The sequence below is a fragment of the Sparus aurata genome, chromosome 23 (genome assembly GCF_900880675.1).
Source record: "Sparus aurata chromosome 23, fSpaAur1.1, whole genome shotgun sequence".
In the NCBI taxonomy this organism is placed as follows: domain Eukaryota; kingdom Metazoa; phylum Chordata; class Actinopteri; order Spariformes; family Sparidae; genus Sparus; species Sparus aurata.
The window spans coordinates 15,721,796-15,749,116 of NC_044209.1; the positions used below are offsets into that span (position 1 = coordinate 15,721,796).

At 39.7% G+C, this 27,321-nt stretch overlaps 1 protein-coding gene across 2 annotated transcripts in view; it reads left to right on the forward strand.

Moving 5' to 3' along the window:
* LOC115575359 (sodium- and chloride-dependent betaine transporter-like) overlaps positions 1 to 27,321 on the forward strand; it is a 54,658-nt gene continuing 27,337 nt past the window's right edge. For both annotated transcript variants that reach the window (XM_030407380.1, XM_030407379.1), the window contains exons 1-9: positions 1 to 118; positions 14,224 to 14,358; positions 15,747 to 15,884; positions 16,669 to 16,771; positions 16,920 to 17,052; positions 17,801 to 17,935; positions 18,134 to 18,237; positions 18,436 to 18,560; positions 20,852 to 20,964. In XM_030407380.1, the coding sequence (XP_030263240.1) occupies positions 14,283 to 14,358; positions 15,747 to 15,884; positions 16,669 to 16,771; positions 16,920 to 17,052; positions 17,801 to 17,935; positions 18,134 to 18,237; positions 18,436 to 18,560; positions 20,852 to 20,964 (927 nt within the window). In that variant the 5' untranslated portion in view covers positions 1 to 118; positions 14,224 to 14,282. The remainder of the gene's footprint in view (positions 119 to 14,223; positions 14,359 to 15,746; positions 15,885 to 16,668; positions 16,772 to 16,919; positions 17,053 to 17,800; positions 17,936 to 18,133; positions 18,238 to 18,435; positions 18,561 to 20,851; positions 20,965 to 27,321) is intronic.

Here is a 27,321-nt window from a genome sequence, read left to right on the forward strand (position 1 = left end):
TCCGGGAAATGGACGAAGATTGTGCCAGCCAGACTTTCAGCTTCACCAGCCGGCCGCCGCGTTTGCCGCGGCAGCGGGGACGCTTCCGCCGAGGAGGTGGAGCAGAGGCCCGGCACAGGTGAGTCGGGATCCCCGCTAGAAGCAGGGGCACAGTTTTCTGCCCACTATGCTTAAATGCACGTAACTCTCCGACATTATGTCGAAGATTCAAAAGAGCCTGGCGATCATACACCAGCAGAGACTCGATCTGGTTAGTGGCAAAGGTTATAAACAACAGAAACATCAGCCATCGTAGGAGCAGTAGGCGGCCAGCAACACACAGCGGCGCCATCTTGCTCTCTGACTATGATAAGAAGCTCATTAAGGTCAAATGAAGATTTTTCTCTTCCCATTAACACTATACACCAAAACTGCAGTGTGCTCCTTTAAATAACATATCGAAGCCTTGCACTGAACTTACAAATGTAATAAATTTTAACTTTATTTCTTGCCAGATGCCTGACAGCACTTCAGCACATATTATCTTCATATTTAAGATAAAATGCAAACTGAGGTAAACATCTGTATGCACATAAGTTTTTACTTTGCAAATCGTTTTTCCTAATGAATAGTGGACAGGCTTATGCCAAAACATCACTTGCCTGCCGTTAATTGAACAAATTAAAAATCAATAGTGGACACATGATTAAAACTGGAAGTGTCTACCCCATGCAGCAGCTGCAGAGTCCCAGCACAGAGTAACTGGAGTCACATTTCACTTTTAACATGGAGAGAGTTGGACAGCTGACTGACAGGACTATGGCAGATGATTCGTTACCAAAGAGAAAAAGCTAAAGCACCTGTTTGGCAGTATGTCTAACTTAAACCCAGTGATGATAAGGAACCTGATAACGTTAGTGAGGGAAAAGGAGTTGTTACATCACTGAGAAGTTGAAGGAGTGCATCGTGTTACTGTCAGCTCTTCATCAAACAGCTCCTTCTAGTCCAGTATTCCCACAGGGTAAATACATCATGAAGCAACTCCCTGGACCCTCGGGCGCCGGCAGTTTGTGAAACCTGATGCTAAAAGTCCTCCTCGCTTCTCCTAACAGAGTTTCACCCAGCAGCTCTCTTAAGGGCAAAGATGCTTTGTGAATAACTTTACTAGCTGTAGTCTTAATTTTGAGGAACATTTCTTTGAAAACCTACTGATAGCATGAATTATCTTTGGCAGCTTTATGAATACGACCCTTACTCTTCTCAGAACCCATTGACTATCGTCCACTGACACTTAAGCTTTCTATTAGCCTGTTTCAGATTTATCTACATTTATATTTCAATAAATTAAGATTCAGTTCTCAACTCTAACTCCATTCTCATTTGTCAAGTTGCTGATCAGACTGTTAAACAATGGGATTGGGAAGAAGGAGAATTGCTCTGCTTGCCGCTATCTATGTTTCAGATGTCTGCGGGCTAAAACTGAAGCCTGAAAAGATTTTACATGCCTTCAGGGAACATAGTGAAGCAGCATTTCAGCCATCCTGTTGTAGTTTAATTTGTCCACTGAAACAGCTCAACATTTTCTTTCAGCACTCACGCTCCCCTCAGGATGAAATCCTAAGACTACCATTAATTTAACGTGTTCACTACTTTGGTCTGGTTGCTACATACATCTTGTGATGCAGTCTCTTGGACACATCCTCAGTGATAGTACCTGGGGTCACAGGGGGTTTCGGGTCTTTCAACTTCAGACCCCCTCACCCAGGCGACCCGACCGGGAGTGATCAGAAGCTGCCGCCCACTGCTTGTCCCTCCTGATCCACAGCCATCGTGAGGCTTTCTCTGCAGCCTCGGATGCTATATTGATGGCTTTTCTTTTGCGTGCTCCGGTGATGCCCAGGAGGCTGTAGGCCTTACAGAGTGACTTTCCTGCAAAGCCCCGTCCTCCAACTTCAATGGGAAAGCACCTTGCACGCCACCCCCGTCTGCGGCACTCCTCCATCAGCTCCGCGTATTTCTGAATACCTTCTAAATAAATGAAATTCAACTGCATATCCAATTTGTGTTCATTAGCAAATGTAAGCATGCTAATGTATATGGTGAAAATGTTAAATAATTTTTTTAAAATACTTAGTATAGTTATCTAACTTTTTATTGTTAACTTTTGATTTCAAACTTGTGCACCAGAAATTTCGATTGATTGTGGAATTGATCTGCAATTATTAAATGATTATAAGGGGGGTTGGTAATTCTGTTGATTTAAAAATCCAGACAGCAATCAAAATATTATATGCTTTGGAGAAAAAAGCAAACCAATCCAAGATTTCTGGCAGCAACATGAGTCCAAAAGAGGGATGTCACGATTACTCGATTTCACAATTAATTGCAGTATTAAGCGCTACGATTAATTGATTTGAATTAATTGTTTCCTGAATACCGTCAGAAAATATCATGCCAGGAACCATAGTTAAGGGCAACTCAAACGGAACAAACACAAAGTTACGCAACACCCACATGTTGCCACCAGTTGCCGCGCCCACGTGTGTTGCTTTGTTTTATCCATGCAAGTTGCAGAAGAGAGGCGTGCCTGTTGGGAAAATGGCAGAAGAGTTATTCCCCCCGACCAAACGTGTTAAATCAGCCGTGTGGGAATATTTTGGATACAGGAAGAACGACCAGGGTGTCGTTTTAGAGGATGGCTTGCCAGCATGTAAATCATGTTATAAAAAAATTGCAGTCAAAGGAGGAAACACATCTAATATGTTTCACCACCTGCAGGACAACCACCCGACTTTGTATGCCAAAATAAAGGTAAATACACAGTAACATTAAAATACGTCACTGTTTTCCTAACGTTGCACTGAATTAGTAGGAAATTAAATGTTAATGTTTCATTTGCAATTAATTGTGTATGAGTACAACACGGGTTCGCCTTTCAGTGCAGCGTGAGGTCGATGGCTTTTTTTTTTTTTTTTTTTGTCGTCGGACAGTCTCACTGTCAGTGTGCAGTGACGTATAGAAGAAAACGCCATGTAGTCAAGTATGGAAGCGAATCTGTTCCATAATTCAAATTAAAATGCATTAACAGAAATGCTTTTTCATTTTCAGTATGTAGCTGCATTTTTTGACTCGTAAATAAAATTAGTAATAAATCATCCAAATTGCATTTTCATTTTCTTCTTCAAGACTGCTCATTATGTAACTTCATTCAAATGATAAAGAAAAGGACATTTAAGATTTAATTTTCAAAAGATGGCCCAGCAAATAGGTACCAAAATTCAATTTGAAATGTCAAATTTGAAAATTAAAATTTCATTCGATTTTCCTTTCAGAAACGGGTATTAAAAAACAAAAAACTAGTGGTTATTTGATTTTCATTTTAGAATACAAAAATTAAAATTGAAATACAAGGCATTTTTTCTTTTTCATGGTCAAAAAGGGATGAGCGAAATAATAAAAATGATTCGATTTTCATTTTCTATTTCATATAACAAAAAATAATTATTTTTTCCAGAAACGGAAAAAAGGCCTGTTTATTCATATTCTGAGACCGGATGTTGTCATTTACTGGACAGAGCTGTGTCGAAGAAACAGTAGGCTAGTAGGCTACTGCGGGGTAATCTACCGTGGCAGTATGGAACTGCGGTCAAGCCAGCCGTCACCCCGATCTCCGTGGTCAAATCAGCTGCACGTAAATTTCGAGTGTACAAGTATTCTCAGCATTATGGTAAATGCGGACTTTCGGTTTTCAAAATAAAGGTATTAAGAACAGTAAACTATAATTCGAACCTACATTTAATAAAATATGTTGCATTAAAGTGTTTCATGACCCCATGCTGAATAAAAAACACTTAATATCAAGTATCTTTACTGCACCAGTGTGAAAAATGCCAAAATAAAAGTCCCATATTTATGCCTCCAGTTTGCGTATTTGACCATATTTGAGGTGCTGTAAAAACACTTTGCTCAATAATTCCTGGCTATGGATGGTATACTTGACTTCTACACATATAAGACTACATGCATACTTGATATCAAGCATTTTTACTGCACCAATGTGATTAAATTCAACAATAAAAGTCCCATATTTATACCTGCAGATTCCATATTTTCATATGAGCTACTGTAAAAACACTTTGCTCAATAATTCCTTGCTATGTATGGTATATTTGACATCTACACATATAAGACTACAACTATTGGTATAGTTGTACAACTGAATTGGAAATGAAAGAAAAAAAGACAAAAAACTATACTTGATATCAAGCTATGGATGGTATATTTGACTTTTACACATCTAATATAAGACTACAACTATACTCGATATCAAGGAGAAATTAAAAAATAAAAGTCCCATATTTATGCCTGGAGATTGCATATTTGACCATATCTGAGCTACTGTAAGAACACTTGTGTAGAAGTCAGATATATCAACCATAGCCAGGAAATATTGAGCAAAGCATTTTTACAGTACGTCAAAAATATGAAAATATGAAATCTGCAGGTATAAATATGGGACATTTGTTGTTGAATTTATCCACATTGGTGCACTAAAAATGCTTAATATTAAGTATGCTTGTAGTCTTATATGTGTAGAAGTTAAGTATACCATCCATAGCCAGGAATTGTTGAGCAAAGTGTTTTTACAGTAGCTGAAATATATGAAAATATGCCACTTGGAGGTACAAATGTGGAATTTTATTGTTGAATTTCTCAACATTGGTACAGTGAAAATGCTTGATATCACGTATAGTTGTAGTCTTGGATGTGTAAAAGTCAAATATACCACCAGTAGCCAAGAAATATTGAGAAATGTGTTTTTACAGCACCTCAAATATGGTAAAATATGCAATCTGGAGGCATAAATATGGGACTCTTATTTTGGCATTTCTCCACACTGGTGCAGTAAAGATACTTGATATTAAGTGTTTCTTATTCATCATGGGCGCATGAAACACTTTAATGTAACGTGTTGTATTTTAAATGTAGGTTCGGATAATAGCTTACTGTTCATAATACCTTTATTTTGAAAACCGTAAGTAAATACGCTGTTTCTCCACATTTACCATACTGCTGAGAATACTTGTACACTCGAAATTTAAGTGCGGCTGATTTGACCACAGAGCTTGACGGCCGGCTTGACCGCAGTTCCATGTCCATGTGTCACGGTAGATTACCCTGCCGTAGTCTACTGTTTGTTCTACACAGCACCGTCCTGTAAATGACAACATCCGGTCTCAGAATATGAAAAACAGGCCTTTTTTCCGTTTCTGTTTTCTAGTGATTTTATTTTTTGTTATGTGAAATAGAAAATGAAAATCTAATCATTTTTTAAATTTCTCTCAACCCCTTTTGACCATGAAAAAGAAAATCACCTTGTATTTCAATTTTATTTTTGTATTTTAAAACGAAAATCAAATAACAACTCGTTTTTTGTTTTTTAATACCCGTTTCTGACAGGAAAATCAAATGACCAAAAGATACACCGATCAAGAAATATTTTTTCATTTCAAAGTCAGAGCTGCATTTTTTGACTCATAAATAAAATTAGTAATAAATCATCCAGATTGCATTTTCATTTTCTTCTTCAAGGCTGCTTATTTTGTTACACAAAGAAAAAGAAAACTGCTTTTTCGTTTTGAAGCCCGCCCCCCGCAAAAAAAGGTCCAAAATTAAATTTGAATTCGCAATCCCAAGCGGCGCAGGAGAGTGACATCAGCGGCCTCTCTTCTTCAGTGTTGTCAGCTTGGCGACTTTCTCGCTAGACTAAGTGACTTTTCAGACCCTCTAAGCGACATTATTTCTAAAAAGCGACTAGCGACAAATTTAGCGTTGTGGTTTCTGGGCTTCTCTTTTTTAAGGTGTTGGCGTGTAGTTTGATCATAAAAGGAGTCTGTGGAGGCAAGGCGGGTGGAATGAAGAAGCAATCTTTATTGAAACAGAATCTAACGCCTTGAGTCCAGATCAGAAGAGGCCGCGTTCTGATATTATCAAATCTGTGGACAAAACAATGCCAAAATGCTCGGCCCTCTGCTCCCTCAAAACCTCAGCCTATGCTCTTAGGAGGTTTTCCAAGTGCCACCCCCCATTTCTACTCGTCGGGGCCTTCTTAAAGTCCCTTGGGCTGTACCTGCTTACTCCTAATTGGTCACTGTGGTGGGTTGAGGGTCCATTTATCCAATTGACATGAAAAGGAGGTGGTCTATCTCCCTGCTCATCTCCCATAAATGGCTAATCTGTTACTGTCCCTCCTTGGGTCTTGTTTTCCAAAATTACCTAAATGATCTTCTATCCTTTTCTGGAGATGTACACGTTTAGATATCTTCCTCCATCTGACATAGGAGTCAGGCTCCGTTTTAGTCCTTAGTGGCCTTGTCTTCTGCTAACCTTTGACCCACACACAGCTGAATGCTGCCTCCAAGGTCCCTTGGAGCTGTGAGCCTCGTATTGTCTAAATTCCTTAATTTACACAAGAAGGAACTGGTTTAATTTAAACTGAGTTGAATTAAGGGCCAGAATGTGTTGCAGTCCAGATACCTCAGCGTCTGATCTGTTAATGTTAGGTGTCTTTAGCCCAGGTGAGACCCAGAAGCGGACAGGAGGCTGTAGCTGGATGCAAGGAGTGTTTATTGTAACACGGACAAAGTCAGAGTAGGAGGGGGTGTGCACGGGGAAGCCACGCTCCGGGGCGCCGTAGGGCTGGTAGTCGTGTCGGCACACAGGGGAGCGCCGGGCGGGTGGAGCGCGCAGAGGTGCTGGGAGCTGGAGCGGGGTCTCGGCTCGGCCGCGGCATGGGAGGTCGTTGGAGGCAGAGTAAAGCAGAGTTAGGGGGGGAAACACTGGTAGAAGTTAATGCACAAAAGCTTTAGTCTAGGCAAAACTATGACTTAGCCAAATACCGCGTGTAGTACACGAAATCATCTGGCAACGGGGCAGCGCGAGGCTCCTGGCTATAAAGCGGCCGGTGATTTTGTGACCTGCTGCAGGTGCATGGGTGTAGGAGAGATGGAATTAGCTTATGGCACTTTGTAGAAGGAGCTTTATAAAGTTCACTCCATTGACTTGTATTAGTTCACGGGGCTGAGCTGCCACATCCAATATGGGGGCGACGTCGGCGTACGGTCCAGCGCTGATACCTTCAGTTTATTACCGGGAATACTGACTGTAAAGTACCGTGTAATTCATGGGTCTGACTGTAAAACTGGAAAAAAAATGTGCGGCTGATTTAACCAAGCAAACGCGAACCATGGCTGGCTTGACCGCAGTACAGAACTGGACATGGTGGTGATTTCCCCGCTGTTTCTGAAAACATGTACCACAGTCTATGCTACCAACACAGCCTTCACTCTCCTCTTGTCCCTTCTCTTGCTCCAGTGTCCAATAAGCACCCCGCCACCCCCTAACGTGGATGCGTAGCACGGTCTGTCAGACTGGGGGCTGCAGAAGAAGAGAGGCCGCTGACGTCACTCTCCTGCGCCGCTTGGGATTGCGAATTCAAATTGAATTTTGGACCTTTTTTTGCAGGGTAATCCGTGTATCATTCGTTCTTTTAATATTCAATTGAGATTTCAAAATCGAAAAATGAAAAAACGGTTTGTTATTTCCTTATTCGTTTATGAATCTGATACCAAAAAAGAAATAACGGTTCATTTTTTGTACTTTCGATTTATTGCTCGGATCAAAAATAGGAAATGAAATAACGGGCCACGGAAAGATTTTGATTTTGATATTTAATTTGTCCGATTTGTGTGAACCGGAAGTTATTGTCTTTTTTCGTGTGTTGCACTTGGAAGTTTAACTTTAGCCTTCAAAACCATACTGAGGATCAATCATGGAGAGTTTCATCTTGTTCAGAGGAACGACACGGGTGTGTAACGCCTGCCAATGTAATAATGCCCGCAAACGTAATAAAACCACAAACGTAACAAAAATCTGCAGCATTTAATGTAATAAACCCACAAATGTAATACATTTTCCACAAAGGTAATAGCCGCTGCCAAACGTAACGGCCGATTTCCCACAAATGTAATAACTATTACGTTTGCAGGGATTTATCATGTTTGGGGACGTGAAAATCTTTATTGTAATAACTTCCCACAAATGTAATAATACAATGAATAATGGTCGTTGTGGTGGTTTTGTGGCATATAAATATCTAGTTTAAACAGATTTAGTTCTTTGCATAAGCAAAATGCTTCTTGTTAATGAGGATCATCTCTCTCGCTCACCGCTGTCCACAGTGCTGCGCATCACTGCGTTAATGTGTTTTCATCAAAACGAGTCGGAAGCAGCAGCTGCCCGTTCCTAGACGTGGTCTTACACGAAGAAAATTAATTTTGGCCTGTTTTGGGTTTTTATGGGTTTCAGAATTAATACAATCTCAGCTTTAATATATAGACCCAAGTCAACATTCAAATGATAAGCTGTAGTTTAGAAATTAGTTTAGTAACGTTGGCGTTTCCCCCAAACACCTGTTAATTGACAGACTGAATAGAGTTTATTGACAGAGGAGACATGTTGTGTTTGACACGGGGAGACACCTTGAAAAAAATAATTTCAGTGAGGAAAACATCGCCTGACATTTAGATGTAAATTACCATTGGAAATAACAATCTGAAGAAATATGGATTTATTGCTCATTTGTAAACACAACACCTATCAGTCTATATGCAAGAATCGAAAGGTTTATTAATTCAATTCAATTCAAATTTGCTTCATTGGCATGAATGCCACAACAACAATATTTCAAAAGCACCAAGAACCACGAAAAGAGTACCCAGCACAGTACCGCTACTTGTGTGCTTTGTGAGGGATGGAAATTAGTACCCGCCACCCGCCAAATACGGGTGAATTTGTGTGCTGGCGGGTGAACTGAATCAGTTTACCAGCCACTGTGGAGGGTTCGTTCAGATCTGATCCAATTAATCTTAATGATCTATAGTTAAAGCTTAACAGTGCGCTTTCCACAACCCTACAGTTGGATCCGGTCAAATTATATGTTTCTGATTGGACCGAAGTGTCAGCTGGACTTCAGAAGGGCCGGAACCCAAACACTACTAGAACAGCCGTAAGCGGTCATTTGGACCGCTAGATAATACTAATTTTATATTCTCTCATGTACATACCCAAATTGAGTGATGAACGCATTCATCGTGTCATGATATTTTTTAAATAAACGAAATAACACCAAAATGTACATTTTCACAAAATTAATTATCGCACATAGTAAACTGTAATTATTTCATATACCTACACAAGATTTTAATAGAGAAAAATCAGAACATGAAAATTAACTATTAAAAGTAACTTAACACATAATAATATATGATAAAAAAATAATAATAATCGATAAAGCTGGAAACGAGCAGATCTAAAACAAAAAATATTCGTTGTGATCACTGGTCACAGTCCGCAGATTATCTCCGCTCTCCTCACACAGTTACCACACACGGGCTTGTGGACCAAGGTACAATTTAACCGTTTGTTTTTTTGGTATAAATGACACATTCAGAAACCAGAAACAGGTCGTTTTTTCGTTTTTCTAATTGTGGGCAAAAAACAGAAATCACCAATATGGCTCGATTTCTTGTTTTTTTGTTCGTACTGACAAAACAAATTTACCACTCATTATTTCGTTTCCATTGGTGGGTGGGCCTTCGGCACCCCATTTCTTCTGATTGGCTAGTGTGCTCTATCAATTATATTTGTGCTGTGCTCTTCAAAATAAAGGTTCTCGCGTACGTCTCGGCCTTTAGACAGTGCAATGTTAACACAAATTGCGACAGACAGACGAGATGAGACTGCATTATAATCACAGACCATACTGACGGCCTTTAGCTTCATTATAGCTTCATTATGCTCTCACTGAGTGGTGCCGCACATGATTTTGTTTTATGACCTTCAACAAAAAATGTTTCTCATATCAACTGAACAACCTTTCATTCCTTTTTGAAATGTTCTGCTGGTGCATGGATTATAAAGTAATGTAAGAGAAAAAGATAGCCTAAATAAATAAATTAAATTAAATTAAGTAATGCAACAGTATATTGTATGGACTGTTAATGTGCAGCTGATAGATTAAAACTGCACTATGTCTGTTTTGAAAATGAAAGCACTATAGTACGTTTTCTCAAGGATGCACTGTGAACAGTGACGTCTGCTCTCAATAATTAGAAATATCACTGGCATATGGTACGTGGCAATGGGAAGTATTTGCAAGAAATGACCAGCAGGTGTCGCACTATGTGAACCTTTTCATCCGTAGATTTTTTTTAATACGGTAATTAAACGTGTCAAAATGTACATATTGGTGGTACATATTTGTTTTTAAAAAAAAAGTTATGACACAAAGAATGCATTCATCACTCAGTTGGGTATTTACATGAGAGATTATAGAGTTTAAAATCTAGCAGTCAAAACATCCGCTTAAGCCGTTCTAGTAGGGTTGGAATTCAGGCCCTTCTAGTGTTAACAAGAAGCATTTTGTTTATGCAAAAAAAAAAAAAAAAAAACTTTTACACTAGATATCTATATGCCACAAGATAGATAATTTGGGGGGGGGATCCGTTGTGTGATAGCGGAGCGGCGAGTCAGCAGCTGGATTCTGCTCCCACGGTCAGTAGTATTATAGGCAGACAAACAAACAACAACCACAACGACCATTATTCATTGTATTATTACATTTGTGGGAAGTTATTACAATAAAGATTTTCACTATACATTTCACTATATATTCACTAGATATTTCACTAAATATATTTCACTAATCGCATGTTACATTTGTAGTTGGCAGCGGCTATTACGTTTGTGGAAATGTATTACATTTTTGGGTTTATTACATTAAATTCTGCAGATATTTATTACCTTTGTGCTTTATTATGTTTATGGCCTTTTTTACATTGGCGGGCGTTACAGTCTGTACACTGTACCTGACGAGAGTGGAGAAAAACTTTTAGAGAGGAGACATAAAACGTTACGCAGTTTAAATATTTGGTTATAATCTTTTACTATAATATAACAATAACAGTTCAAAAAGATTAACACTTCCGTTGTGTTGACCCAATATGCAGCATTTCTCTATTGCATGTGTTTTGGGGTTTGTGTCGTTTTGGTTCTGCATCGTTTCTTTGTTTGAAGCATTTTGTTGTTGCATGTGTTTGGTTCTGCATCGTTTATGTATTTGCAGCGTTTGGCCGTTGCTGCGCGTTTGCCCTCGTCGGCCACCGTATTAAAAAAATCTACCGATGAAAAGGTTCACATAGTGCGACACCTGCTGGTCATTTCTTGCAACTACTTCCCATTGCAACGTACCATATGCCAGTGATATTTCTAATTATTGAGAGCAGACGTCACTGTTCACAGTACATCCTTCAGAAAACGTACTATAGTACTTTCATTTTCAAAACAGACATAGTGCAGTTTTAATCTATCAGCTGCACATTAACAGTCAATACAATTTGCTGTTGCATTACTTTATTTAATTTATTTTTTTAGGCTATCTTTTTCTCTTGCATTACTTTATAATCCATGCACCAGCAGAACATTTCAAAAAGGAATGAAAGGTTGTTCAATTGATATGACAAACATTTTTGTTGTCATTGAAGGTCATAAAACAAAATCATGTGTGGCACCACTCAGTGAGAGCATAATGAAGCTATAATGAAGCTAAAGGCCGTCAGTATGGTCTGTGATTATAATGCAGTCTCATCTCGTCTGTCTGTTGCAATTTGTGTTAACATTGCACTGTCTAAAGGCCGAGACGTACGAGAGAACCTTTATTTTGAAGAGCACAGCACAAATATAATTGATAGAGCACACTAGCCAATCAGAGGCAATGGGGTGCCGAAGGCCCACCCACCAATGGAAACGAAATAGTGAGTGGTAAATTTGTTTTGTCAGTACGAACAAAAAAACAAGAAATCGAGCCATATTGGTGATTTCTGTTTTTTGCCCACAATTAGAAAAACGAAAAAACGACCTGTTTCTGGTTTCTGAATGTGTCATTTATACCAAAAAAACAAACGGTTAAAACGTACCTTGGTCAATCTGGATGATTTATTACTAATTTTATTTAGTCAAAAAATCAGCCCTGACTTTGAAATGAAAAAGTATTTCTGCTAATGCATTTTAATTTTCAAATTGAATTTTGGTACCTATTTGCTGGGCCATCTTTCGTTTAGTTTTCTTCCACTTTATCCATGCGGGTGATGTTACTGCTTTTATACCACCTTTTTTCAAGGTGGAGTGGCAGTACTGGGGCCAAATCCAGTGACTCTATGGGCGAAGGCCAGGGTACTCCCTGGATGAGTTTCCAGCAGGGCCCTTACTGATGGCAGTGGCTGCCACGAAGGTGCCAACTGCACATCAGGAGCAGTGTTGGGTTCAGCATCTTGCTCAAAGATGCTTCGGCTTGTAACTCAGTCCCGCCCTAGGGAGCCAGGGATTCGAACCAGCAACCTTCCGGTCACTAGTCCTCAGCTCTACCCACTGAGCTACAGCCGCTGGGCCATCTTTTGAAAATTAAATCTTAAATGTCCTTTTCTTTATCATTTGAATTAAGTTACATAATGAGCAGTCTTGAAGAAGAAAATGAAAATGCAATTTGGATGATTTATTACTAATTTTATTTACGAGTCAAAAAATGCAGCTACATTCTGAAAATCCCTGTTAATGCATTTTAATTTGAATTATGGAACAGATTCGCTTCCATAGTCAAGGTCCTCACTCAGTCAGTGAACATTTAGCTTACCTCCTTTTGCTTTCTCCCATCTGTGCATAAACGTTGGGCTTGTGCTTCCAGCTCGATCCAGTGCTTGTACACTTGTGCTTCCAGTCCGTTTCATGTTTTACTAATTTGTTTATGTCATTGTAATTTAAACATAAAATAAATTAACCAAAATAATAGATACGTTTTATATGTGGCCACATAAAATTAGACAAATTATTAAAACGATTAAAAATAAACGTAAACGTCTGGTATAGATGACAATTGATGACTTTAATAATTTAAACAATTCTCCTGGGGGATTAATGATTGGTCCTATATAAATAGATACTTAAATATACAAATACAAATATTGGGTCATATAATTAGTAATATAATTATATTTTGACAGTCAACATAAGGCATTACAGCCCAAAGAAAGCTCAACTGTATGTTGGAAATTTATTTTCTCTTTTCTCACTCACTGACACCTTCAGGGCAAGATTGGGGGTGCTGCTGCTGCTGCTGCAGTTCAACAACCAACTGTTGCAGAGTCCTTCGCAAAGTGTGTCCCTTACGCTCCTACCTCAAAAAAAGCCCAGGATTTAAATACTACTGTAGCCTATTTTATTTCCAAAGACATGGTGCCACAATACAAAGTACCGACAAGAAGCTACTTTTCAACAACCAAAATCCCTGCCATGTATGAGGAGGTGAGAGGAAGTGTGGAAGAACAGCTGGCAGAGGGTAAATGGTTTGGTGCAACCACAGACTTATGGACCAGCACTGGTGGTCAATCAACGCATAATAATCGTGATTATTGTAATATCGTGATAAATTCTCTGACAATAATTGTACTAAGACTAAGGAAAACTGTAATCGTGACATCCCTAGTCCAAAACAATACTCATGTTCGTCTGTGAATCACTGAGGGTAACAACAACACGTAGCAGGCCCATCACTAATCTTGATGATTTAGCTTTACCTTATCTAATATAACTGTAGCCAGCCGCTGCTAGCCAACCAGCAATGAGTTACAACATCGAAATAGACTTTCAAAACAATGTCTGAATACTAACAAAGCTAGCTTGAGAGTTAAAATAAACTAGCAATGGCTATGTAGGTTGTTTACGTTCAATATGATACTATTAGGTGTTTACTTACAGGTGAATGAGACACCAAGAGTAACATAGTTACACAAGAGTTAAATTGATGAAGGACTTTTTTTCTCTTTTTTTTTTTTTTTTTTTTACCTAGATTGAAATGAATATCTTTTGATGTTGGACCATAGCCTTACTGTGTATTTGCTGTGCTGTTGTGACAATAAGAAACAAAAATATCACTATATATATCCTGTCCCCCAAAAGCACATCACAGGAAATAAATAAAACCTTCATATTAGATTTCCTACAAGATAGGCCTCAAGATTAAGTGATAATGGAGGACTTGTTTTAGTGAGTACTTTAGTGGTAAATATAGTTAATTGATAAAATTAATAGGAAATATTTCATTTATTGCCCTGTTTATTTCTGTCTGTGCAGGTGCCTTCCTGTTGCCCTACTGCCTCTTTGCCTTGCTATGTGGAGTGCCACTCTTCCTGATGGAGACTGTGATTGGTCAGTGCATGCAGGAAGGCTCCGCTACCTGTTGGACAAAGCTCTGCCCACTGGCACAGGGTAATCATATTTTTTCTGCTAAAGTCACCTTTAATGACAAAATGTCAAAGCTCTGTGAGTCTGTGTATATATGTTGAAAATGTTGGGAATTTAAAATGAACAATTTGAAATATGTGGCTAGAATTTTAGTGTGGGGACAACCATCTTGATGTCTATGTATAGTGAAACAGAGATGTCTTCTTGAATTAACATGCTAAACAGCTAGTAACGACCACCAGTCCTGTCTTATAATACCACTTCATACCGGCAAAAGGTGATAGTCAAATAGCTCAGACTTTGAGCTGGGAGATATAGTATATGGCAGCTGTTATAGTAATAATGAACAAAATACACTGTTAAGTTATGAAATAGTCTAACTCCAATTTTTCAATGGCAGCACAGGTTGATCATCCTGATAGCATGAGAGAGAGAAAGACAGATGTGTGAGAAGGCACAGTTATGTATGTACCCATGTTATTGCAAAGGGTGAGCCTGCGCCTGTGCTCAAATCTTTTCAGTGATTGTTAGTTAAGACTTAGCTCAACAGGATTTAGTCTTTGTTGATATTTAGTCTTCACTGCTGGAAGAGTAGAGAAACCAGCCTTGCATGTTGTGGCAAAGGCCATCAAAACCTTCAAGGCAGCACAGGATCTGCTTGCTATGACTTTGCCTCGATCCAAAAATATTTGGCCCCATTTGAACTGCAATTGCAGTGCTCGCTCCGATTACCAGTCAGTCAGCTGCTCCTGAAGTGACAGCTGTGGGACAGAGAGGGAAATTTCAAATGGGTTATGAATCCACATCTGAGACGTGTCCATGTTTTTTCTGGAGTGGCGCAAGTAGGGCACTGACTTATACGGGGTGGGATCAAGTACATTTACATTTAGCAGAAGCTTTGTCCAAATGGACTTACAGTAATTCACACATATACTGCTGGTGGCGGCTGCTGTGCAAGGTCCCAACCAGCACATCAGGAGCAGTTTTGGGTTCAGTATCAAGAACACTTTGACATGCAGACCAATCAAACCAGCGACCTTCTGATAACAAGACTTCAGCTCTACCCCTGAGCCACAGCTGTTCCCCATGCACCTACATGAGGCAGGGGTTGCTCAATGATATTCATATAATGCCCATGAAAAGAAAATACATTCAATTGTTATTCATTTATATTATTTTTTAATACAGACTGGAAGACATTACATTATAATGCTAAATGTATCTTCCAGGTCTACTTAACCACACAACAAAAGCAATTTCACAACATTTGCAAATTTTTCATTATCCAAATATTTTAAACAGAAATTACAATTTAGCATAGCCACAGCAAATGAATAACCTGAAAGTATTTGGGACAACTATTATCATAGTAGAGCTTAAACTTAGGTTTTCTGTGTGTTGTCTCCCTCTAGGGACAGGCTTTTCTATCATAATGATCCAGCTGTATTCCAGACTGTACACTATTGCTCTGGCCTGGGCGCTCCTCTACCTCATCTACTGTTTTAGGGATCCTCTGCCCTGGGCCACCTGCAGCAATCCATGGAACACAGGTCAGTATCAGATCAGAGTGGGGATCAGATTAGTGAAATGAAAGGGCATAGCTACCTTGCTGAAAGGATTCACTGTTTTGTTTTGGTTAACGATATGAAACAGACATGCATCCCTTTACACTAAAGGGATAGTTGGGTAGGGTCATATAAAGTACATATCTATAATCGATCTGTTTCCTACCGTAATCACTGATCAGCGCAGCCTCAGTTTGGAGAAGCAGAGAGCAGCTCCAGCCCAGACGCTCAGCTTTGTACTGCAGTGAATGGAGTCCAGATGCAAAGTGAATTTTAACCACCTAAAACAAGGCTCACCTAAAAAAATCTGTATCAGTTCAAGTGTACGTTATAAAGAGAAAATTTACAGCGCTTTGCATCGCCGTCAGCCCGCCCTTTCTTTTGGCACTACATTTTCTCAACCGTAGAAATCCCGTATCCCTACGCATTAGCGCAACTACACTTTCTGACCCAAGCAGGTGATCTGCGAGCAGCGAAATACAGTGCGAACCCCAGTTTCGCTAATGTGTAGGGATATGGAGGTTCTATCCAGACTATGTGTGTATGAAGAATTATGTGAAAACATTCATTCCTAACCTATTGTTTTACATATGATTAAACATTATTTTTTTGTTATCGTCTGTTCTTTCCTGTGCTTTCCATCTTCCTTTTTAATGAATTCAACACCCAAAAAATGATGTGCTGGGACTGGAAATAAGAACCACCTGATTATCATTCTGATGAGAATTTCTGATGAGCAAAAAGTGACCATTTGCCTTCCTATCAACAGACAGGTGTGTGGAGCTCACCTCTGCAAACAGGACTGCAGTAGACAGTGGAAATCTGACAGTAAACTGGACATCAGACAAATCTTCAGTCTCTGAGTTCTGGGAGTGAGTTAAAGTCATAATAAACCAGTACTTCAATTGAGTGGTGCTGCAATTGCTAACTCAATTCACCTCATTTGGGGACTTGTAGAAAGGTATGTTACCAGTAACTCCTCAGGCAAGTAACATCACTGACTGTCTGGTGTGTCAACAGGAGAGGAGTGCTGTCCATGTCGCGGGGAATAGAGGAGCTTGGTACAGTACAGTGGGAGCTACTGCTGTGTCTCCTAGCCAGCTGGGTGGCCTGCTACTTCTGCATCTGGAAAGGGGTCCGCTCGACAGGAAAGGTCTGGACAAACCACACATTGCAGTTTAAATCCAACTTGGGTAAATTCAGTTTTTACATTTTATGTTAACTACACACACATCGGCCCAAAATACACATAGATGCATTTACATGTAATAGATGTCAGAAACATGGGTGTCAGATAGCGTCTAGGAGTGTGGTACCATGCTCATGGGAACCCCAGCAGTGCTGTGTAGAGGTGACTGGCACCTTTGCATCAAGAAAGTCAAGAGTAAGGCTGTAAAGTGAGTTTGTTGAGGTGTTGGCGAGGCCTTTAATAGTCAACATGCAGACAGCTCCCTCTGTTGGAAACATTGTAAATAGCAGTAAATTAGGAGGTCTGGTTTTTCTTTCAAGTACTGTCCCCAATAGGACAGTTTTTAGTCATCATTTATTATTTTGTGCAATACCTTATTTATATTGTATTTTCAATTCATTTTATGTCACTTGTTTTTGTGTTCACTGTTTTTAATATGTATGTAAATAGAATATTTTTTTATGTTTGTGCAGTGCCTCATTTACATTGTATTTTTAATGTTTCTTTCTTCCGTTTTATTTGGTGTGATATTTTTGACTTAAAAATTGATTGTGAAATCGACTGCGATGCACCCAGCTAAAATCTTGCCAAGGGCACCAAATTGGTCTGGGCCAGCACTAGCACTAACAGAAGAAAATAATTAGTGTTTCTAGAACCTAATGCAGTGATTGTATATGGCTAGCTATATGCTAAATAACCACTTAAATTTCAGGTGGTGTATTTCACGGCTTTGTTTCCCTATGTGATGCTGGCCATCCTGCTGGTTAGGGGGTTGACACTGCCAGGAGCCATGCAGGGTGTCATCTACTACCTGTATCCAGATCCTTATCGTCTGGCAGACCTTCAGGTAAGACACCTTGGACAAATTGTTTGTGAAGTGGCATAGTGGTATATAAGGTGAAGGTTGTTTTTTTTAAGGTTTTTAATGAACTGTAAGTGTCACACCTGCCTTGGGCCAGTAACTACTGGATATGTGTGAGGAATTTACCTTGACTAAAACAAAACCCTGTGTGACAGACTGTGATTTTCCATCTTTGTTAATTAGGTGTGGCTGGAGGCTTGTACTCAGGTATTATTCTCATATGGTGTAGCATCAGGAACCTTAATCACATTGGGCAGCTACAACAAAGTCAAAAACAACTGTTACAGGTGAGCCATGTGATCAGTGGGTCCGCTAAAATGAGCTAACAGCAAGCTTTTTCTTATAATGCTGTGTCAGTGATGGTTGTTGCATGCTATATCAGTTCTGATCTGTATGACAAGCTCTCTGTGTATGTGTGTGTGTGTGTGTGTGTGTGCGTGCGTGTGTGTGTGTGTGGGTGTGTGTGTGTGTGTGTGTGTGTGCAGGGACAGTCTGTGGTTGTGTGCACTCAACAGTTGCACCAGCTTTGTTGCAGGCTTCGCAGTCTTCTCATCTCTGGGCTTCATGGCCCACGAACAGGCAATGCCCATCGATAAGGTGGTCCAATCAGGTATGATTTGAAGGCCAACACTGCTTTCTCTGTTAGACATCAGAATCAAATTTACACATACGTGTATGGGAAAAGACACCCACACACTGTCCATGTCACTTGCACTGAAGTTTAATGAGAACAATGTATTGCTACTTCGAACTTCAGCAGGTTATCTCACTTCATATAAATATCTTGGCACCTTTTTGGATGAGAAGCTGAAATTTGATGTGAACACTGCAGACATTGTGAAGCGAGGGCAACAGAGAATTCATCTTCTCCGCAAACTGAACTCTTTTTCTGTCAGCCCTGTTATTCTTTGTTGTTTTTATCAGTCCTTTATCGAAAGTCTCCTGTGTTTCTCCTTCATCTGCTGGTTTCCCAGCCTTAAACTGAAAGATAAAAACAGCTTGTATAGCATTATTAAAACATGTTCCAGGATCACAGGAGTGAAATTTAGGGACCTGACCAGTTTTTGTGACCAACAAACTCTGAGGAAAGCAAACAACATTTTGTCTTCTCCTGGTCACGTGCTTGCAAGTGAATTTTAAAATCTTTTATCCCCTCTGCTATTCGTCTCTTAAATTCTTCATAATTATTTTATCTTATTCCTTTACCATGTACATCGTATAGGTCAACATGTGCAACCTATCTATTTATCTACTTATTTATTCACTTCTTCAACTGTTGATTTTTGATGACACTTTACTCCTTGGCATTTTATTTATTTATGTACTCTACCTTATTCCCTATTTATTTATTGTGTGTACTGTGTTGTTGTACTGTGCCAGTATGCAAGCTGCTGAAACCAATTGCCCCTGGTGGGATTCATAAAGTTGTCTAAGTCTGAGTCTGAGGCCTTCCTTAAGTAGGGTTGTGGACTCATGTGGCCCAATCTGGCCACACCGCAGGCAGACATCCCTCAAAATCCCATCAAATACACCTGGACCCAGAAATACATCAAAACCACTTTTTTAAAGACATCTTAACAGGAAAAGTTTATGTATCAATCAATGCAGTCAGTACACAATAGAAATAGTATACCAGTATAAGTGGAATACAGAAGTAGGGTTAGAGCTTAATGTGTCATCAAGAGCCTAGATTAGATTACTCATGGGGGGAAAAATGTATCAAAGAATGGGCCACCTCATGACGTCACGTTAAGAAGTAAGTCATCTAGACCACTACAGAGCATGGTCTAATCAAATCAAATCAATCTTTATTTGTATGGTGCTTTTCATACAGAAAAGTAGCTCTAAGTGCCTTACAAACTGATGGACTAAAACAGTAAAATAAAGCAAAAAGCATAACTGCTAAAAACAAGAGGGACTAAAACATAAAAGCATAGAGGCTAAAAACATGAGAGATTAAAACAGTAAAAACGGGATAAAGAATACAAGTGCACTGATTTGCACAGCATAAAAGGAATTAAAAGGAAATTAAAAATCAATTAAAAGCCTGGTTAAAAAGGTGGGTCTTGAGCCTCTTTTTAAAAACCTCAACAGTCTCTGGCGACTCTGAGGGTCTCCGGCAGGCTGTTCCACAGTTGAGGCCCATTATAACTGAAAGCCACCTCCCCATGCTTTTTAGAACTAACCTGTGGTATGGTCAAAAGGCCGGTGCCGGAGGACCTCAGGGTCCGCGGGGGCTGATAGAGTAAAAGCAGGTCTGATAAGTAAGAAGGGCCAAGACCGTTAAGACACTTAATACTAGTAAAAGAACCTTAAAATCAATCCTGAAATGCACGAGGAGCCAATGCAGAGAGTAATGAGTTTATGGTTATCTAAGTTGCACCTGATGTCGTTTAAAATCTTTAAAAGGGCCGTCTCTGTACTGTGGTTCGTCCTAAAACCAGACTGATACTTCTCTAAAATGTTGCGATTAAAAAATCATTTACTTGATTAACAACAAGTTTTTCCAAAATGTTACTAAAAACGGTAAGTTGAAAACAGGCCGATAATTATTAAAGATGTTGGGATCTAGGTTGCTCTTCTTCAGAAGGGGCTTCGCCACCGCCGTTTTAAAGGAGGCGGGGAAGACACCCGTCTGTAGAGAGCAATTTACCATGTATAACAGCTGGTCCTCAAAGAATCTGTTGAGGTAAAAGACTTGATCTGATGTCATTGATTTTTCTTCTGAAGAAGGTAAAATAATATTTCAAAGGGTACATCTTCATAATAGAATAGGAATTTCCTAGTGCAAAATTTACAGAACTTAATCTATATTCTAGAGCTGGTCCCTAGACAAGTCTGCAAAACAAGGAGAATAAACATGGAGAAGACAACAATTGAAATGTCCCCTCGCTCCCCCAGGTCCCGGGCTGGCTTTCATCGCTTTTCCTCAAGCTATAGCCATGATGCCCCTTCCTCAGCTGTGGGCTGCCTGTTTCTTCATTATGCTCTTTCTGTTGGGACTTGACACAGTGGTAAGACGAGGAAGACACACAACATAGACTTACTGTTGGTGACCTGCACAATATTCATGTAATGTATGAAGATATGCTAGTTCAGTGAACAACATCGTCAGACTGCAGATTACAAAAGCCCTTACAAAATGTGGAGTATTTAATTTAACTAGTTAAAGTAACTAGTAATAACAAGTGATTGGGGTATCAAACATGTCGGATATGTATGTGGATATTAATGTGAACAGAGAGATTATTTGCTATATACTTGCACCCAGTAGATTATATCCTTTTATTATTTTGTTTGTATACCCTTTTTAGCAGTGACTAGTTCTGGCAACTAAAGCATTACTGTTCAACTATTGGATTTATTTTGTAAGGATATTTGCAGTCCAAGAAGATGGCTTCTACTGACGTTTCCTCCACTATATAATTTTGGTCATTGAGTATTCTACCAATTATTCCAGAAATATTTATAATTTGACTTTTGCTTCATTTAAAATAAAGTAATATACAGTAAAGAAAGTAGGACAAGGGGGGGTCAGGAAAAAACACCAGGGAACGAAAACAAGTGACAACAAAAGTGGCACAGCACACACCGTGACACAACTAATTGGTTTCCTTTTTCGAAAATCAACATTTTTATTGCTGAAACTGTAATATCAGCTCCTGTAGTGTGCACTGAGGCAAATCAAATGATGCACCTGAATTTGCATGTATCTATATCTTTTCTAGAGTAGCATCAGTAATAATTACAACAGCAGAATCAAAGCATCAATACCTCTAAGGAAACAGCCCTCAAATATAAATAATTATATCCCTGATGTTAGTGAAGTTAAGAAAGATTGAAGAGCGAGTCACGTGGGTGCGGCGAACAAGATGGCGGCTGGTTAGAGGCTCTCTACCTTTCCCACATGTAAATTTGCAAATTATTATTGGTTAGTGGCTCACAGTTTTTTAAGTTTTTACGCCGTTTGAATGAGTAAAGAGCCTAAGTCTGTTTTGGGGGAGCAAATGACTGAATTACAGATGTCAGCGTCCAAGTATTTCAAGAGCACGGGCCGCGTGTCCACCCGGAGCAATGCTCAACCTGACGGTAATGACAATGGCGAGCCGCCACCCCGTCTCGAAAGCCTGTTTGCAGAAATTACTAAAGTGAACGCCACACTACAGTCTGTGGCAACAGACGTTTCCACTATTAAGGAGACAACGACTGAGCTGAAAACAACGGTGGCGGCCATGCACGAGAGACTCGGGGAGGCCGAAACACGTATTGTCCGTCTGGAGGAGACCTCAGAACGGCTGGACGCGGCTGAAGGCATGAAACGTAAGCAGATGGAGGTGATGTGGGAACGCATTCAAACACTCGAAAACCATAGCAAACGAAATAACGTGAGACTCGTTGGCCTGAAAGAGACTTTTGGCACCAATGGGACATTGTTAAACTGTGTTCAGAAGATTTTGGCCGAGGGGCTCGGAGTCTGTGTCGATCCTGAGTTTGAGATTGAGAGAGTGCACCGGACGCTCGCACCAATGCCGGACCCAGACCGGCCTCCGAGACCGGTGCTTATACGTTTCCTGAGACAGTCAGCGAGGGACAAGGTGATTACAGCGGCGAAAGAAAAGTGTGGGGTTGAGTGGGAAGGATGCCGTCTTTCTGTGTTCCCTGACATGACCAAGGAGCTGGCAGAGAGGAGGAAGGCTTTCACCGCGGTGAAGCGCAAGCTCCAGGAGTTCAACGTGAAGTATACACTGGCCTATCCGGCCACATTGAGGTTCAAGTGGAAGGGGAAAAACGTGAGCTTTACCAAAGCGAAGGATGCAGACAAACTTATCAGCGACAACGAACATGGGGATTGTGCTGATTCAATGTGAGATAAAAGATAAACGGACACTATCTGAACCTGAATGAGCCACGGGAATGTTGTGTGGACTGTTGGGGAAGGGGGCCTGAGCGAGCCACCGTCGAGGGAGGAGAGTAGCGGTAACCCACGGACCAGATAAGGTTTTTACGTTCAGTTTAGATTTGATATGGCAGCAAAAGAGGGACTGCCCGGCAGCTTGCGGGCTGTTTTTTGGTTTGGTATAATTTGTTTTTTCCTTATGTGTTTAGTATGTTGGAAATGTTCCTTTTCCATACTTTGTATTTGTGTTTATGTTTTGACGGGACATATGGCATTGGCAGATCATAACTCGGGAGGGGGCAGACGTCATGGGCAGACATATGTTAGTGTTAATAGTAAAACAGACATGGATATAACAATACGTGCAGGTAATTATGACAGGGAAGTGTATTAAATATGTGTCCTGGAATATTAATGGGAGTGGAAACCCAGTTAAACGGCGTAAGATATTGGCATATTTGAAAACCAATCAGGCAGATATCATTTTTATACAAGAAACTCACCTAAACGAGGGAGAGGAGGTCAAATTTAAAACAGGATGGATAGGACATATTTTTCACAGTTCGTTGTCAAGTGCACGTAATGGTGTAATGATTTTGGTTAAAAAGAATATACAATTTGTGTTATTGAAAGAGGTTAAAGATGCAGAAGGGCGAATGGTATGTGTACAAGCATCAATAGAGGGAGTGAAAGTCATACTATGTAACATCTATGCTCCCAACAAAGGGGATCCACATTTTTTTCATGGTATAAATAAGGTCTTGGGAGATATGGATGGGCCTGTAATCTTAGCAGGAGATTTTAATGAAGTGATGGACCCCATCCTGGATAAAAGCAGGTCTAAGGGCCCATTGAGGACCAAAGATAGAGAGGCAATTCATATGCTAAAGGAAGATATTGGACTAACAGATATATGGAGGCTTACTAACCCCCATGGGAGGGAATATACCTTTTTTTCTCACTGTCACAAATCTCATTCTAGAATTGACTTGTTCTTGATTGCAAATTCCCTGATAAAAAGTGTAGTTAGTTGTGACATAAGAACCATTGCCATAACCGATCATGCAGCAGTGGAGTTATGTTTAAAGGTGGAGCTGGAAACAGGTGGGAGGCCTAGATGGAGAATGAACACTTCTTTACTACAGGACAAACCTTTCAAAATATCACTGGGTGAGGATCTAAAATCTTTTTTTGAAATAAATATTGGAAGCACAAGAGAAATTAAAACTGTTTGGGAAGCATCCAAAGCTTATATAAGGGGGAAATTGATAGCATATGCTTCTCAAAAGAAAAGAGAAAGCCTTAACCAAATCGAAGATTTGGAGAAGGAAATTAAATCAAAGGAAAATCTACTATCTGCGCATTATTCGGAGTTACAATATCAGGAACTTTGTAAGCTGAAATTCCAGTTGCACGAAATTTATAATAAGAAAGTAGCATATGCTTTGTTCAGAATAAAAACTAACTTTTATGAGGGTGGGGAGAAAACAGGGAAAATATTAGCTAGGCAAGTAAAACAGAAGGATTTTTTGAACACCATCCCAGCCATTAAACAGGGGGATACCCTATTTACCTCAGTTAAAGATATAACTAAGGTATTCAAACAATTCTATGAGAAATTGTATACATCAACAGCGTGTAGCAGTATTGACCAAAAGGAGCAGGAAATGTTCTTCTCTAACATTGACATGCCCAAATTACACTCTGACAATGCAGAGAAACTAGAGTCTCCGATAACTGAGGGCGAAATAAGGAAGGCAGTTTCATTAATGAAAACCGGGAAATCGCCGGGTTATGATGGATTTCCGGCAGAATATTATAAAGAGTATATCGATATTCTTGCTCCAGTTCTGCAGAAGGTATATCAGGAGGCTTTTGAGAAGGGACAGGTGCCACCCACTTTTAACGAAGCCTTAATATCTTTAATTCCTAAGAAGGATAGGGATATAACAGATCCATCCAATTTTAGACCCATTAGCTTGCTCAATTTAGATTGTAAAATATTAACAAAGGTGCTGGCCCTACGTTTACAGCAAGTCCTGCCCAACATTATACATCCTAATCAGACGGGCTTTATGAAAAATAGATCCTCTACAGATGGTATGAGAAAATTGTTACATTTAATGTGGTTAAGTCAGTCAAAAGATGCACCAATAGCTGCAATTTCCTTGGATGCCGAAAAGGCTTTTGATAGGGTGGAGTGGGGATTCCTATTCTCCACCCTATCGCATCTAGGGTTCGGTCCATGCTTCTCCAGATGGGTTAAGATATTATATAAGGAGCCAAAAGCTGCAGTGATAACTAATGGGATAATATCACCATTTTTTGGCCTCTCCAGAGGGACCCGTCAGGGCTGTTCTCTGAGTCCCTTACTGTTCATAACTTTTTTGGAATCGTTAGCAGCCAGTATTAGGATGAATAATAACATTAAGGGAGTTGAGATTGGAGGACAGGAACACAAACTATTGCTTTATGCAGATGATATTTTGGCTGTGGTGAGTAACCCCCTCACTTCATTACCAAACTTGATGGACACCATTCAATTGTATTCTAAATTTTCAGGCTATACAATCAATTGGAATAAGTCTGAGGCTATGCCTTTATCCAAATCATGCTATTCACACATGGTGGAAAAGTTTAAATTTAAATGGGTCCCTAAAGGAATGACGTATTTAGGAATTAGACTTAGCCAAAATCTGGATGAACTACCCCTACTGAATTTTAACCCAGTGTTAGGAAAAATTAAAGCTAATTTAGAGAAGTGGGAAAAAATCAGGCTTACTCTGTGGGGAAAGGTAAATATTGTAAAAATGAGTGTTGCCCCTCAATTTAACTATTTGGTTATGATGTTGCCAATTACTATTCCGCCTGACATTTTTAAGATGTATGACAATATAATCAAACATTTTCTTTGGGAAGGGAAGAAAGCAAGAATCAAATTGAGTAAATTATGTGCCCCCAAGGAGAAAGGGGGAATGGGGTTACCAGATCCAAGATTGTACTATTTAGCATTTGAAATGTCCAAATTAGCCAAATATTGGGAAGAGACTGGGGACACAGTTGATTGGATGGATATTGAGAAAACACTGTGTTCACCATTTAATCCGACTGAGAGACTGTCTCAGCAAGTCAACACAACAAACCCAATTCTTGCTCACTCTGGGGAAGTATGGACTAGAGTGCATAGAGCAAATAAGTTATCACATTATGTACAAAAGTACGCATCCTTGTGGAATAATCCTGCCATCTGTATTGGAAAAACACCTGTTTGTTGGAATCAGTGGTATTCATGTGGCATACACACTATAGGAGACTTGTATAGTGATGGCGTGTTCATGTCCTATACTGACCTCACTCGAAAATTCACTCTTGAAGGCAAACAACATGTTTGGAGATATCTACAAATGAGAAACTGTGTAGCCTCTAAATTTAAAGTAAACATAGATAATCAAATTCTGGATTATCTTAAAAAGCCACATGAGTGCCATACAGCTTCACTATTTTATAAACTAATTAACCATTCGGTGAGTGGTGAATTATCTAATATGAAGTTGCTGTGGCAGAGGGATTTGAGAACAGGTTTTACACAGGAGAAATGGTTGGAGATTTTGTCGGAGTGTGGAAAACATGTGAGAGAGGTGAGAGGAAAGTTCATACAGTATAAGATTATACATCGATATTACCACACGCCGACGAGACTTCACAGGATGAAACTGATGAATGACAACCTATGTTGTAAATGTAAAACAGAGGTGGGAACTTTTCTACACTGTATATGGGAGTGTGCCCTGGTGATGCCGTTCTGGGTTAAAGTGATAGAGGTTTTGAGTGGCTGGCTTGGTTCAGCAATACCTCTGACTCCTGAATTATGTCTATTAGGGGACAAATCCCAAATACCTAACATTTCAAAAGGTACCTTTTCTGTTATTATGGTCGGTTTAATCACTGCATCAAGAATCATTTTGAGACATTGGAAAACAGTTAAATGTCCAAATATGAAAGAGTGGTCGGACGCAATGGTCGAGACTGCATCTTACGAGTCTATGCTCAACAGATTAAAAGGTAAACTGGAGGATGGGACCACCTCCTGGGACTGTTTTTGGACACATATAAAAACTGAGGAAGGCCCTGGTTTGAACCCAGGAAGGACTGAGATCCCTCAGTGACGGATGATTTCATTCTTCATGCCATGACACTGTGAGCTAGACTCTGGATTACATATGGACAGCATGTTTGTATTTTTATTTTTAGTTGGGTTTTCTTTCATTGGACTTTCATGTGCCATGTCTTGTGATGTCTGTGCTATGGTCAGAGGGGGCCTGGGGGGGTTTGTGGGTGCCATGTGCCGTTGATCTCTTTTGTTTTATTGTCTTGTTTTGTGTTTAGTATTCTGTTTTGAAACTTGAAAATGTCAATAAAAATTTGAATTACAAAAAAGAAAGATTGAAGAGCAGACATCAGTGAGTAGCAGACC